Below are 15,980 nucleotides of genomic sequence, written 5' to 3'. Positions count from 1 at the left end.
GTGAAGTCAAGCTTCCTTCCACTGGCTCTCCCAGGTGTTTATTAGATCCTTTGCACTCATGATTTATCCAACTTTGGCCAATCTGATGATCTTATACTTTATTCATTAGGAACTTGAGAAATGCATAATATACCATGAAATGAAACAAACTCGACCTGAAAAGCATGCTATTACCTCCCCCCACCCTCAATATACAAAAGATAAATATAAGATGGTATAAGGAGATTAGTGCAGCATTACTACATTGTCATAATCTAAACAGATCTAATGGATTTATTTATCTCTGCTGTGGAAAGTAGTGTTGCTCAACATAGCTGTCCACTATTATTTATTATTTACTAATTTTTTTTTTTTTTTTAATGTATAGATTTTACTGAACCTTGCCAGGTCATCAGTTACAATTAGACAATGTCATAACTCATGATTATGTATCCATATTGCTAATCCCTAAGTCACAAATGCTTGTGCCTGTTTCATCTTTAATCCTACTCAAGATGCTCAAACATGTTTAGTGAAAATTCTATGAATTGAGTAATATCATTTTTACTAAGTAATCTGTATTTACTGAAAAACATCTTCATTATAAAGATGTTTTTCAAGAAATATGCTACATTCATTAACATGTAAGGAAACAATATCTTAACTAATATAACTGCAAAAATGATAAAAATGAACATACATGTTTAAGTTTTCAAAAAGTAGTATTGTTTATTCAGATATTATTTTGATTCTGTATTATATTCAGCACATTTAGTGCAAATGTTATAAAAGAAAAAAAAAGTGCTCACCTGTTCATAACTCAAGCTAAGGTACATTAACATAAAGCTGGTCATTAGTCTTGAAAGTGATCCTTTCACCTATAAAATAAGTAAAGGAAATTATCTGAGACAATGATAAAAAAAAAGTGTGTTATCACAATTGAAACCTAAAGATGGTTTCTGATATATGCACTGTAATCACACTGTTAGCCTTCGACTACAAGTGTGATTACAGTGTGTATGTCAGAAGTACTATTAGTCTTTAATAAAAATACTTCAATAGAAAGTAAAAAAATGACATAACTGAGTAACTTTAGTTGACTCTACATTAACTAGGAATCCCATGCTGGTTTGATGTTTGTGCAGGTCTTTCAGTAGGAGATACCCCCCCCCCCCCCACAATTTAGTGAAAGACCACTATCCTACTTTTCCAGAGGCCCACAATAAGTTGGAAATGTTCCGTGTGTGAGCTTCTCTAAGAGTAGGCTTTCCAAATTATCTAACCCTCAAAATATCTAGAAAGATTCCACGTGGCAAGCATAGAATTATTACTATAATTTTGAATTTCCTCCTTGATGGTATCTCTACCATGAAGTTGTAACTTGTGTGCACCAGTGAACTCAAGAGCTATGACATAGCTAGCTACTGGTAGGGCCTCCCTAGCCAGACTGGCTAAGACTGAGAGAGATATCCTGGTTTTCCAGGTTACATGTTTTGCATAAGGCAAAAAATTTCTAAGTAAAAATCTCAGATGCTTCAAATCACAAATTTGAAGTATTCACTTCAAAAGATCAAGAATTTCAGACATTCTAAAGGGAGCTAATATGGAATATAAGAAGTATAATAACAAAGGCTGAAATTAGCAAAACAACTAAACAATATAAATATTATCAGTGTTAACAGAAACAAAAAAGAAGTTAAATGGTACAAAAGACATTATTAAATGTCATATATAACATATATATATATATGTTATATATATTTGAGCAGACCAAACATAACAAAAGGTTTAAGTGGAGTGGCCCACTTTAATAATAAATAATAAAAAAAAATACACTTCTGTAAATGATCGAATTATAACAAATTCAAAACAAATAGAAGTTATCTAAATATTATAGGAGTCTATGACCCCACTCCCCCCTTCCCAAAGAAGGGAGAAAAATATTCTAATTTCTGTATGCGTGATTCAAAAATCTGAATATATATATACCTTCTTTCTACTTGAAATTGTCAGTTATACAAACCGCCACAAACTGATTCATCTGAATTTGTGGTTGTAATCTTCAGAAACAGTGGCTGTCCTTAGGTTTTGACACCAATGTATAATAGAAGCTGCTCTATTCTAAAAAAAAAATATTCGGAACTATTTTATGAAGAATTATAAAAACAGTTAAATAAATGCAGTTTATTAAATAAATTCATTGAAAACAGCTGATCAGATGACAGTTCACTGAATTACAGCTATCATGTTGGAGGCTTAATGGATTATATATAGAACTCAGAAAGGATTAAAACAGAATTTAATACTGCCTATATTTCGTCTCAGTCACTGAGACATCTTGAGGGATTACAAAAAGACTAATGTAACATATATACAAATAACGCACAATACTAAGCCAACCACGTGGGTGACTCTAAAGTCCTATCTAGGTGGAGCACCCTCTATGGAAGGTTGTAGGTGGCCTGGTTTGTAAGGTGGGATCTCTGATGATAAGTGTTACTCAAATCTTAGGAAGCTTAATGCAACCGTATTTGTTTAGATTTAATTGGTTCCTGAGAACTACTGCAGATTCTAAAAATAGTCTCTCTTTTTTGAATTTTGGACTATGGTCAACCAGGCCTGACTGACCATAGTTGCGGTTGCTGATCTGCCTGTCTGTCCAAACTATGCCAGCTTACAGGAACAGGATACTTTATAAACTCCAGGCACTGAGAGAGGAGGGAGCTGATCTTTTGTAGAACGGATAAGGATAGCAAGTTTGCAGTGGGGTTTAAATGCTGTGTGTAGGTTGTACTTTTTTAAAATCTTGGCTATTTTTTCCAATAGTAGATGCCACTAATGCACCTTGCTACAAACTGTCAAAACAGCTGGCTAACTCTCTGATCCCCACCCCCTCACTGGACTTTCCACATCCTATATAAAAAACTACCCATTTTAAAACCCTAATAGAAAATCTAACTTTAAATAACACAGACTTATTGGTAAGCTTTGACATCTCCTCATTTTGTTTACCAATATTCCCTTAATTGATACCTTAATACTCTTAGAAAACGTTTTTCCATCTGACATCTTAGATCTCTTTTCCTTTGCCATCAATTCTGGTTATTTTTCTTGGAAGAACAAAATCTACAAGCAGATAGAGGGAACTGCCATGGGTTTCTCCCCCTCTCACCCCCCCTGTTGCCAATTTTTATATGGAAAATTTTGAAAAACGTGCCATAGACTCAGCCCCTCTCAAACCTTCTATTTGGCTACAATATGTGGATGATGTGTTCTCTATTTGGCCTAATGGCCCAGACACGTTAGACTCCTTCCTCAGTCACCTGAACAGCCTACATCCAAGAATCCAGTTTATGATGGAAAGGGAAAAGAACAATAGTTTATTACCCTTCCTAAACACCTTAGTTACATGCCTTTCTAATGGTACACTTTCCTTCACTGTATATAGAAAACCTATGCACACAGGCAGATACATTCACAAATTCTCCCACCAACACCCTGCTCAACAATATGGCATTATTAAAACTCTAAACAAGAGAGCCTGCAATCTTTGTTCCAGTGGAACCACCCTTGCAACTGAGCTTGACCACATACACAACACCTTCCTCTCCAATGGCTACAGCGATCACAGTATTAAAAAAATAATCAGTTCCTCCCCCATTCCCCAGCCATCTCTTCATAAAGAGTTTAGAAATGCCATCACCACACCCTACATCCACGGCACATGGAAAAAATAGCCAAGATTTTAAAAAAGTACAACCTACACATAGCATTTAAGCCCCCACCGCAAACTTTTCTATTTGTTCTACAAAAGATCAGTTCCTCTCTCAGTGCCTGGAGTTTATAAAGTACCCTGTTCCTGTAAGTTGGCATACTTTGGACAGACAGGCAGATCAGCAACCATCCACCTAGAGGAACACAAGTCATACATCTGCAGCCATGCTATGGTCAGTCAGGCCTGGATGACATGTCTTGGATACAACCCACAGGATCTCATGGAAAAAAACCACCATGCTCCACCACAGCAAATTCAAAAAAAGACTATTTTTAGAATCTATAGCAGTTCTCAAGAACGAACCAAATCTAAACAAATATGGTTGCATTAAGCTTCCTAAGATTTGGGAAACACTTATCAGAGATCCCAGCTTACATACCAGGCCACCTACAACCGCCCATACAGGGCGCTCTACCTAGATAGGACTTTAGAGTCACCCACGTGGTTGGCTTAGTCATCATCATCATCATGCGTATCAAGGATTTAGGCCTAACATGGCCTGTTCCGGCCTTAGAAGTCATCGTTGAATCGTTTAAGAGGACGTCCTGGTTTTCTTTTTCCTAAGGTTGGCTTAGTATTGCGTGTTATTTGTGTATATGTTACATAGTCTTTTTGTAATCCCTCAAGATGTCTCAATGACTGAGATGAAATATAGGAAGTATTAAATTCTGTTTTAATCCTTTCTGAGTGCTGTATACAATCCATTAAGCCTCCAACATGACAGCTGTAATTCAGTGAACCATCATTTTTCAATGAATTTTTATGAAATTATTTACATGACAGCAAGTCAGAAAGCATGTGATATTTTAATTAAATTTTAGTTTTAAGTGGTTTCACTGCTAAATATTTGTGTAACTGCAAATGTTAAATTTCATTATTAAAGCAAAGCATCTGACCTTAACTAATCAGATGTCCTGCTGAATTAACTGCATGAACATGTCAAATGTGTTCAGTAGCAGAGACATACAGTATGTAGTGATCAAACTGTTGCAGGCAGAAGGTATACAAATGTAGAAATTCACTAAAAATGTATAGCAAGCCAATGTGTTTGTTTCATTAAAACAGAAATGAGTGGATTCAAGAATGATCTCCACACCAATGACTGCTAAGAATACTGAAAAAGCCTGTGTGCTGAATAGTGACAACAGGAGAAAGATTCTTGGAAACACTCAACAGACTTAACTACAGTAAAGTTTGTGCAGGATGGGTTCCCAAAAATTCATCAATCAGCATAGGCCAAAACAATCAACTATCTGTGAATTTTCTGAACAACTACATCAAGAGGAAGAAGGTATTATCTTGAGGAGTACTGTCATCATCATCATGAAATGCAGATCTACTACAAGCTAAAAAGCAAACAACAGAATTTGGGATAGAAACACACAACATTCCTCATAAAAAAAGCTTAATTCAAAACAGGGAAGGTGATTCTCTCAAACTGTGACAAGGACCAATTGTTGGAAATAGTGCTGAATGAAGTATATATTACAGTGAGTTACTTTAAGATCAGCCAAATTCGATTTGGAATAAATATTGAAATCTTGTGTCCACGTGGTTAGCCTAGTGGCTATGAGTTTTGCAATCATATGCCTGGGAAAGAAGTGTCCTGGGTTCAATTCCCGTTGCTGATGTGAGGAGCTTAAGGATCTTTCTCAGACATAGCCAAGTTAGCCTGGTCTTGGGCATGGACAGCAGGGTTTTTCTTCCCAGTTTATCTTGGGTTTTTCCTCCTGGAAGAAGGCAAACCGGCCCAGTGAACACACACAGCTACAGCCACAGAATATACCAGGAGGCATAGGGCTAGTCACATTATCCTCGGGATGGGTACGACTTTTAGAAGGGCTTGAGATAGCTCTGTAACAGGCCAGTATGTCTAACACGTAGAAGGAAGAACTTTTGTCACAGACAGGTGTGTTTTGTTGTTGCATGATAATGGCCTGGAGGCTACTGAAAAAGCTCAGAAATGGAGAAGAGTACTGTAAAAGGAATTAGAGATGATAAAGGCAGCATGAAAACTGGAGAAAAATATATCTTTCATGCTTATCATCATATACTCTAAACTGCAGAAAACTCAAGAGCAGTGTCTTTCAAACTCTTTTGGCCACAACCAACAATAACAAATATGTTTTACATCATGACCCTCTACACACATTAAACTGAAACAATGTGCTCTTACTACACATCATAAAATAAAAACAAAAATGTAACAAAGTTTATATCAAATTTTATTAACATAGAAAGCATGTTTCAAAATGATACTATTTCAGAAAACTTGAAAAATACTGCACTCAATGTCCTTTCTGAAAAACACACTGATAATTCATAATTGACACTGGTCTGACAACTAAATGGATATTCTGTTTAAAATATTTATGGAGACAGATGCTATGAGAGATCTCTGGTGAAGGCAAACATCACAAATTTCCCCACTTATTTGACACATTAGTCAGTATAAACAACATTTCTGTAAGCATGTCATCCACTTGTGTTTTACAGTTAGATACAAACACTTGTACAATATCAAATCAAAGTGTTTTAAAGCTATGTAATTTGTTATATCATTCTGATATTTTCTATTCTATTTCATTAAAAAATGCTGGTTGTAACCCATTAAATTAATTTAATGACCCATTGATGGGTCATGTGCAGTTTGAAAAACATTTCATGTGAAAGTGATGACCATAATGAACTGATGTACTCATACATTCTATGCAGCTGATATGACACAGTGCAAATACTCTGATTTACCCTTTTATTATTTATTTGTTTCACACTACTTGGCAAACAAAATTGATCTTAATTATTTCAAAATCACTATAATCTTTAATGCTTTTCATAAGATTTTAAAGGAATTTCAGAATTTTCATCATTTTATATCAAAGGACATAAATATTTCACTTTTAAGTTTTCATGCTTGGTAGTTCAACTGTTTGGGGATCTTATGTTCAATTATTAATTTCTGGTACTCTGTGGCTGAGGCTGCAAATAGCAATATTATGCCCATAAGTTAACCTGAAACCACCACCACACACTTATAAGATATGGTATAAATATAAATGTCTATATGTGTGACTTCAAGCTACAAGCAGGAGTTGCAAGACAAGACCACTCAGCCACATATCACTAAAACTACTTCATATAGTTTAGTCATCTTTATAGTGCAATGATTTTGCCATATGTAACTTGGTTGTGAAAGACACTTGGATTGAAATTCTATTGTACTATGATGACAAGAATTTCCTCGGATCCCTAAAAGAAACTGAAGTTCTTCCATCTGCAAAGCAGTCAAACCAATCCAATAGCAAATATAACATAACAATAAAAATTATATAATTTATTAATTTATATAATTATATAAACTAATAAAAATGATACTCCTAAAAGCCCACCAGCTAGCCAATAAATGACTAGGTTACATCAGTTATTTATTATGTCCTCTATGCATTTGCTAAACATGTTATTTACCTTTATTCTTTCAGAATCATTATAATCCTTAATCTTGGAATATGTTTTTTGTAGAAGTCCAGTAAGCTCCTTTAATATAGGCTTAAAAAAAAAGAAAATGTTTAGGTAAAAATTAGCATAAAATACAACAAAAATAATTCTTGCTTACTGCAAGAAGAAAGCTGAAAATAATAGTACAATGTTTACATTTTGGGTAATATAATTCTCCACAATAAAGTTACGTGCAACATCAGTTAACTTGTTATACCACTCGGTTTATAATGACAACATAACAAAACTGATAATATGCAGAAAGAGAATTATTCATTCAGCTGAAGAAGTGATATAATAGACAAGACGTTATGCTACATGAGCAGGTTGTATTTTAGAATTAATTATTGAAGATCAGTTATTCAGGATTAATCAGGATACTGTTTATAAATAGGAAGCGAGCAAGGACAAAAGCTAGATCACTATGAAGAAACCTCTATACAGCACTTTATGGAATGTACAAAATCAATCAAGACCTTGAACCTGATTGATTTTCTATAAAACCAGTTTTTTCTCGAATGCCTTTATTTTGTCGTAGGCATCAAGAACAGTTAAAGAATTTCCCTGAAGGGAGAGATTTAGTTCATTTAATTTTGAAAAAAAGTCTGAAAGATAGGATAGTGTTGATAACCATGCTTCATCAACAAGGAGTGATGCAAAATCAGAATTATGTTCATTTACATACAATAAAAATTCATGCCTTAATTGAAATAACCTTGTTAGTACTTTGTTCCTGGAAAGCCAGCGAATTTCAGAATGAACAAAAGCTGTATATATTCACACTGCTCATTTCAACACAGAGTACTGAAAATAACCTGTTATTTAACGGTCAAGCATTAATAAAATTAACTAGCTTTACAGCATCATATAGCACAGTTTTGAATTCTGGTGTCCTTTGGAGGCTAATGCTTCCCTATGTATGAAACAATGTACCCAATTCATATTGGGAGCTACTTCCTTGACCTTAGAAACAACCCCACTATGTCTGCCCATACGTGCACAAGCTCCATCCGAACAGAAGCCCATACATTTTCCTCACTGGATCCCTTTGTGTATTATGCAATTAGTGAGAGTGTGAAATATTTCTTCTCCAGTTGTTCGGAATGACAAAGTTCTACAAAACAGAATATTGTCATGAATGTTGTTATCATGCGCATATCTTACATAGCATACTAATTGTGCATCATTTGTAATATCAGCAGTCTCGTCTATTTGCAATGCATAATAAGGGATCTTCTTAACTGTTTCGATTAACTGAGATTCTATATCACCTGCCATATCATTAATTCTGCAACCGACAGTGTCATTTGAAAGAGGAATCAAATCAACATCTTTTAGTAACCTGTTGCCAAACCTAGTTTTTATTGCATCTTTTACAGCTGGAAGTAGTAAATTTTCCCTGAAAGAATGAGGTTTCCCTGTTTTCGCTATGCACAAACTTAAGATAGGATGCTTCAGTGCCTTGCTATTAATTGAACCCATGGCCGAAACTATATCCTTCCCATCATTTAATGTTGGGCATCGCTGAAAAAATTAAATTGACTTGTTTTTCACATCACAATGTTCAGTTTCTAAATGTTTCATGCACTCGTTCGACAACACTTCATAACACAAAACACAATGAGGTTTCTGTTCACTTTCATCTCCACACCAAGCAAATCCGAATTCCAAATATGAACTGTTATATTTCCTACTGTATTTTTTCTTTGAACTGCTTGTTTCTTCTACTTTAATAGTATCAGATTTACTCGCCGTTACACGTGTATCACAATTAGAGTTAGCATCACCTGTTTCATTTGCTTTTCTTTTCAAAGTCCTAGTTCTAAGCCATTTTTCCATTACTAAAAAATGTTTCCAAAAAATATATAAATACTGCAGTTAACTCATGACACACTTTGTCCAAGTATCACTTAGCACTTCTGAAGATATACTGAGCCTTGGCCTTGGTTGAAGGAGGAAAACCTTGAATAATAAAAATCAATAAACAACAGGCAATTGGTTGAAATGTGGATAACACATATTTACTTCAAATCTGACAAAACAGCAAGAGAAGGCAGAAGCAATAAAACCATATTGTTGTTCACTTCACCCCTCTTTTATTACTCATCATTCTGCAGCTACAAATTATTGTAGCAGCAGAATGTTCATGGAATGAACATTCTGCAGCTATTTGTTGGTTTTTTAAGTATCCATTTCATTTCAATAATTTTACTTATTCAATTTTAATTTGTTTTGTTTGGATAATTAAAAAATATACATTTATTTAATTTAAGTCTGCGTGCGGACCACCTGTCCCATCGTCACAGACCACAGGTTGAGAAACACTGACATAGCCTGACCTCTGGTGAAAAAAAAAAATTATACATAAATATAAATTAACAAAAAATAACTTTTTTATTGTAGCCATTTTTTATGAAAATTTGGCTAATGATTTCATATCCCTTTTTTCAGTGCCTATTCATTGGAAAAATTGTTAGGACTCCATGTTTGAAGGTGCTGATAACTCTTGTTGGTTGAATGGTAGTATGAATTTTATGTATGTACTGAATGAAGTATATATATTACAGTCAGTTACTTTAAGATCAGTCAAATTAGATTTGGAACAAATATTGAAAACTTTTGTCCACATGGTTAGCCTAGTGGCTATGAGTTTCGCAATCATATGCCTGGGAAAGAATGAGTCTTTGGACTCCCTGGAGGTGTCAAATAATAATAAATAATAATAAAGAAGTGTCCTGGGTTCAATTCCCATCGCTGATGTGAGGAGCTTTAGGATCTTTCTCAGACATAGCCAAGTTAGCCAGGCCCTGGGTGTGTGTGTGTGCAAGTTTGTGGTAGACTATAAATGATAGGCAGCCTGAGGGAAGACGTGTGACAAATGTGCATAGAAGAGCATAGAGCCCTAACAATTTGCTACAATGAGCAGGTGCTGAAAAAGGAATATGAAATTATTAGCTAAGCATTTATAAAAATGGCTACAACACAAAAAAAAACAGTTCACAAAATCCTCCACAATATGATTAAAAGCAAAACAGATAACAAGAATGCATAGCCATACCGTATATTACAGGAATATTGGAAAAAATAGAGCACCACATAAATACAACATGAAAACAACCTTCAAACCTCCTGCAAAATTAAAAAAGTATACTCAGCTCATCCAAAGATCCTTTTCCAAACCTCACCCACTCATATGTTTACAAAATTCAGAGCACCTGTAACCTACTCTACAGGGGGAAAGAGGATGCATCATTCCAATAAGCAAAGACAAAACACAATTGTGTTTTGCCACATTAAATTCCTTTACTATGGTAAAACAGGCCTGTCAAGACCATGCACTTCAAACATACAACAGAATAAACTGGAACAATACCAAGTCCCTACACTGCACAAAACCTGGTTTGAAAGAAAGTTGAAGGAAGCTTGTGAGATGCTGAAAGATCATCCAAATCTCAACAAGAATGATGGATTAGTAATTACAAGAATCGGGAGGATCCATCTGCAACCTACATAGCATCCAAAACATGATTGCAGAACCACAACACAAGAAAACCTTGATATAATTGTTTAATGTAGTGTCTCTAAAATAAAAATAAAGTTTTACTTTTTTTTTATAATTTTTATATTATTATACTTATTACACGTAAAAAAAAATTAAAAAAAAAAAAAAAAATATATATATATATATATTATATATATAAATTCAGCTAACAGCTTTTATTCCCTTATAGGGAGTAGACAAGGCTTTTTTAACCCCACCTAGCTTTTGGAGACTGAATGGGCAGTTCAATCTCCACTGGCAGCCAATCAGAGATAGCTGGCCCATGACTATAATTATCAGCGACAACCGATGAACAAACTGGCAAACAAGTGCTGCTATTTCTTGGTACCTATCCTTAACAGGATAGGTTCTTGTCTGAAATAGTGTGGGTCCTATGGCCCATTTACCTGAGTTTACAGGAGAAAAAACTTGCTTGCCCATGCCAGAAATCGATTAACTCTGGAACTATCAAAGAAAGGGTTAGAAAAAGTTCCCCCAGTCGGCAACTAGACTTGAACTTAAGTCTATCTTCAAGCAGCCTAGTGCAGAGGATGCAAGTGTCACTTCCATCGAGTTACACAGGCCTTTATTATGTTTCAAGAAATGGCAAGAAATTTATTTTATTTTGGTTATTTATATTTGTGTATAATTTTTTATTTATTTTTTACACCCAGAGAACAGGCTAGGGTAAATGACTAACAAAACATTTAGATTTATCTCACATTTATGTACATGTAGTGCACATATATGTTTTCCTGATGATGACGTGGATACAGAGGTTGAAATGTCGAGTGTCATTTTCATAATTCTGAGTAAAGTAATTATTCCAACGTGTGTTTATGTCTCCATAAATTCTTCACAATAAATGACTATGCTACTATTGATAGAAATCACTTTATGTTGGTTCAGGCCACAAGAGTATGGAGATTTGAAATAGGAAGCGATAATCATTTAATTTTGTGTAGGATACAAATGAATATCATGTTGTACAGGAAAACATACAAAATTTTTAAAAAGAATCTATGTTGGATAGCTTTCAGAGATGAACTGATTTATAGACTCAAATATATATTATTGGAAGGGAATAAAAAAATGAAAGATTTCGAAAACAGAACCAAACCTTGGAGACTGGTGCACTCTGAAGAAAACACCTATTGATTCAGTCAGGAAGATACTAGTAATGTTTACAAGAATAGAAAAGTTTCAAATTCATGGTGAACTTAAGAACTAAAGATGCAGTTCTGGAAAAGATTAATCTCGTTTTCATGGTATTACAACAAAGAAAAAACAATAAATCATATAAAGATATTTATTAAGTAGTGTATATTTCACTGGGTTTCAAACCATCATCTTCAGGGTACAATTACTAGTTATAGTGCAAATGTAACAATGAGAAAAATGAAAAAGTTCAAATCACAACAAATAGAAGACTTAATTTTATATAGAAGAGGTTTTTAAACTTGTTAGGCTAAAGCTGATCTTAATATGAATGTCTCCCATATTTTTAACAAATAAATGCAGCCATACCTGCTGAGAATAGGAGAGTGCTTCATAGCCATTGTTGACTCTAAATGTCTCTCACTTGTAATGATTTCTATATAGCTTTTCAACATTTTAATGGTTTTCTTCCATCTAATCCTGTGTAAAGAGGACATCTGAAGCATGGACTTCCAGTCCTGACTTATGATAATTATGGCAGCACATGCATTCCTCTGAGGCAGATGTTCCTGTCTGTACATAGCAGGTGATGGTATAATCATAGGGCATTTCAGACACTCCACAACCTACTAGAAGATGGAATTTGTCCTTAAGTGAAAAATGTTAAGACTATTCTGCTATATGGATTTGGAATCTGAAGATTAACCAAAAGGAATTTACATAAATAAATGTCTTAGATATCGGGAATATACTGGCCAAATAGAATTTGAAACATGACATTATGGGACAAAACAAATCAATTCACATCAAAACAGAAATAATAAAAAGAAAATGAGAGTGGATAAGCCACACAAGCAGAAACCCAGATATGGATATAGCAAAGACGGCAATGATGTGGAACCCAGAGGGAAGCAGAAAAAAGAGGATGCCCCAAGATGACCTGGAAAAAAGAGAGAGAGAGAATCAAAGCAGAGATGAAACAGCTGGGAAAATTCTAGGTGAGATCAGGAAATAAGCAATGAAGAGAGTCTGATGGCGAACAATGATTGATGCCCTACACTCTTCGGGGAGGAGTGAAGAGGATAAGTCTGTGAAGGGTATATTTCTTTAGTACTTTAATTATCTTTACAGATATACCTTGGACATAGAGGAAAGAAACAGTGGTGCTTTGCTTGTACGTGTTTGGGGGAGGGAGTGGGAGAGAAGCATCTAGTATTTTATTTTATCTATTTTGTATGAAATGTAGCCAATGGCCAATAAAGTGCAGAAAAGATGTTTGAGTTCTGTGGCTACATTACTAAGACAGACTGGGTGGAAGAAAACTAGTGTTCTATTTAGAAGTCATTATAAGCCAGAGAGACAATTTTTAGTCAAAATGGCTATTTAACACTCTCCTAACCTCAACAAGTGTATTAATCTACCAAAAATTTAGAACAGTCATCTTATGAACAGTTTCAACCTACAACTGAAAAAACTTTTTCTATACAATATTAGGGTGCTAAATTAGGACCTTAGATTTGATGCCCACTTTTTTACAATTTGAACTATTTCATTTACTCATTATTGTGTCTGTACCATATAGTAGTTCTTACTTCTTCAAATACATAAATAACTTTCTCTCACTCATCTCAAACCCTATCCGTAGTTTTGTTGATAATAGCAATTTCCATTCATCCTACTCATACAACAAACCTTGCAGCAAACATTTCATGCTTCAAGATCATCTACAATAAATAATCAGTTTTTTATCACACCATTCTTCAATAAGGCAAATAACAATCTAATCACATGATGCTTTCAAAATATGGATTATACAGAGTAAGTAGCTGAACAAATAAAGTAACATCCTTGGCTTCCAAACAAACTTGGCATTCTTTTTATTAATGATGTTACTTTAGTTGTCCAGTCACTTACTCTGGAGCCCACTTTAACTTGTACAAATCCCAAATCTGTCCAACCTTGGAATATGGCTTTCAACATTTGGAGATGGTGCACCTAAAACTTCTGAAATACTCTATTCTCGATGCTGTTCGGAAGAGAGCATTTAGTTGTGTAAAATTCGATGCAGTAGGAGTTTTTTTCTTAACTTTGCATCAACTTTTACAGAGGTCACAAATATTGTACATATTAGGATATTGTAATTTAATACTGATTGTGGATTTCTGTTATTAGGAATTTTGTATACAAGGTTTATATTAACTGTATATATAATTGTTCTACTCTGGAGTGAATAAAGAGGGAAGAAATGGTGTCGGAATTGTGGTGTGTAGCAGAATAAAGGGCAAAGTACTGGAAGTGGGTAGAAGGAATGACAGGATCATGTGAATGAAACTGGGCCTTGGAGAAGAGCAAGTGGTCATTTTATGTGTATACGCCCCACAAGTTGGCTGTACAGCAGAGGAGAAAGATAAGTTCTGGAACGTGTTAGATGAAGAAATGAGGGAACTGGAAGAAAATGAGATGGTAATTGTCAGAGGAGACTTGAACAGACACATAGGGAGACAGAACAGAGACTGTGAAAGGGTGCATGGTGACCATGGAGTGGGAATGGTGAACCAGGAAGGAGAGAAGATTGTGGACTTTGCAGTAGTGTTTGATCTGGCAATTTTGAACTCATTTTTCTACAAGAGGGAAGAACATTTGATAACATTTAGAAGTGGTAACAACAGTTCGCAAATTGACTACATTTTGACTAGGAGAAAACATCTTAAGGTTGTGACAAATTGTAAGGTAATTCCAACAGATTAAGTGGCACAGCAACACCGACTGCTGTACGCAGACTTTAAAATAAGATCTAAGATAAGAACCTCTGGAAGCCATGGGATGAAGACGATTAAGTGGTTTCGCTTAAAAGAAGAGAGTGTGAGGAATCGTTTTAGGGAAGGGGTGTTAGAGAGGATTTCGGATGGACCGGAAAGTGTACAGGATTGGTGGAAACATAATTCAAAAGTAATCCTGAGCTGTGCAATCAAGGTGCTTGGTGAGACATCTGGAAAGATTAGAGCAGAAAGAGGATTGGTGGTGGAATAATAATGTACAAGAAGCAGTGACAGCTATGAGGAAGGCAAAGAAGAAGTGGGATGAGTCAAGAGTGGAAGAGGACAGAGAGGTGTACAAAGAGAGAAAGCAGGAAGCCAAGAGAGTTGTGGCACAGGCAAAGGCCATGGCATATCAAGATCTGTATGATTGATTAGAAACAAAGGAAGGACAGAAAAATTTACCACCTAGCAAAATGTAGAAATAAAGCAGCAAAGGATCTTGCATGTGATGCAGATCAAAGACGCCGAAGGAAGAGTATTATGGAGGGATGTGGACATAAGAAACAGATGGAGAATATACTTTTGAATGAGGAAAATGCAAGGACTAACAGAGAAGATGGGCAGCCTTCTGAGGGGGATGGTGCAGAACATCAATAGAGTGGAAGTGAAGGGGGAAATCGAATGGAAAATCAGTGGGCCCAGACAGGATTCCAGTGGAGGCATGAAAGGCACTGAGGGAATTGACCTGCTGTGGGACAGGAAAATATACCCGAGGAATGGAGGGAAAGTACTCTTGTGCCCATCTACAAGGGTAAAGGGGATGCACAAGACTGTAAGAATTACAGAGGAATAAAATTGATGTCCCACACAATGAAAATCCTAGAAAGGGTTCTTGATGAAAGATTGAGAAAGGAGGTGGAGATTGCAAAGGAACAATTTGGCTTCATGCCTGGTAGATCAACGACAGATGCTATCTTCGGGTTGTGGCAGATGATGGAAACATTTCGAAAGAAACAACAAGAGCTACATCTGGTGTTTATTGATCTGGAGAAAGCATACCAAGAAGTCTAGAAGGGTCTGAGGGAGAAGGTACCGGAGAAACATGTCAGGTTGGTGCAGGAGATGTACATACTGTGAAGACGAGTTCGGACCTGTCTGGGACAGATAGAAAGTTTTCAAGTAACAGTTGGCTTGCATCAAGGGTCAGCAATAAGTCCGTTTCTGTTTAATATTATGATGGAGGAGGTGAGATGACATGCCTTGGACAAGGTTG

The 15,980-nt window shown here is 35.5% G+C and overlaps 1 protein-coding gene across 1 annotated transcript in view; it reads right to left on the bottom strand.

The window, feature by feature from the left end:
• LOC150110531 (uncharacterized) overlaps positions 1-15,980 on the bottom strand; it is a 247,977-nt gene that overhangs the window by 15,803 nt on the left and 216,194 nt on the right. The window contains exons 8-9 of the mRNA XM_090394585.1: positions 7,220-7,300; positions 789-857 (exon numbers count right to left, since the gene is read on the bottom strand). Of these exons, the coding sequence (XP_090250711.1) occupies positions 789-857; positions 7,220-7,300 (150 nt within the window). The remainder of the gene's footprint in view (positions 1-788; positions 858-7,219; positions 7,301-15,980) is intronic.

The sequence above is a fragment of the Typopeltis vanoorti genome, chromosome 1, assembly GCF_054136105.1.
Source record: "Typopeltis vanoorti isolate ZY-2024b chromosome 1, IOZ_Tvanoo_1.0, whole genome shotgun sequence".
Taxonomy (NCBI): Eukaryota; Metazoa; Arthropoda; class Arachnida; order Uropygi; family Thelyphonidae; genus Typopeltis; species Typopeltis vanoorti.
This window is presented reverse-complemented; position numbering and strand designations above follow the sequence as displayed.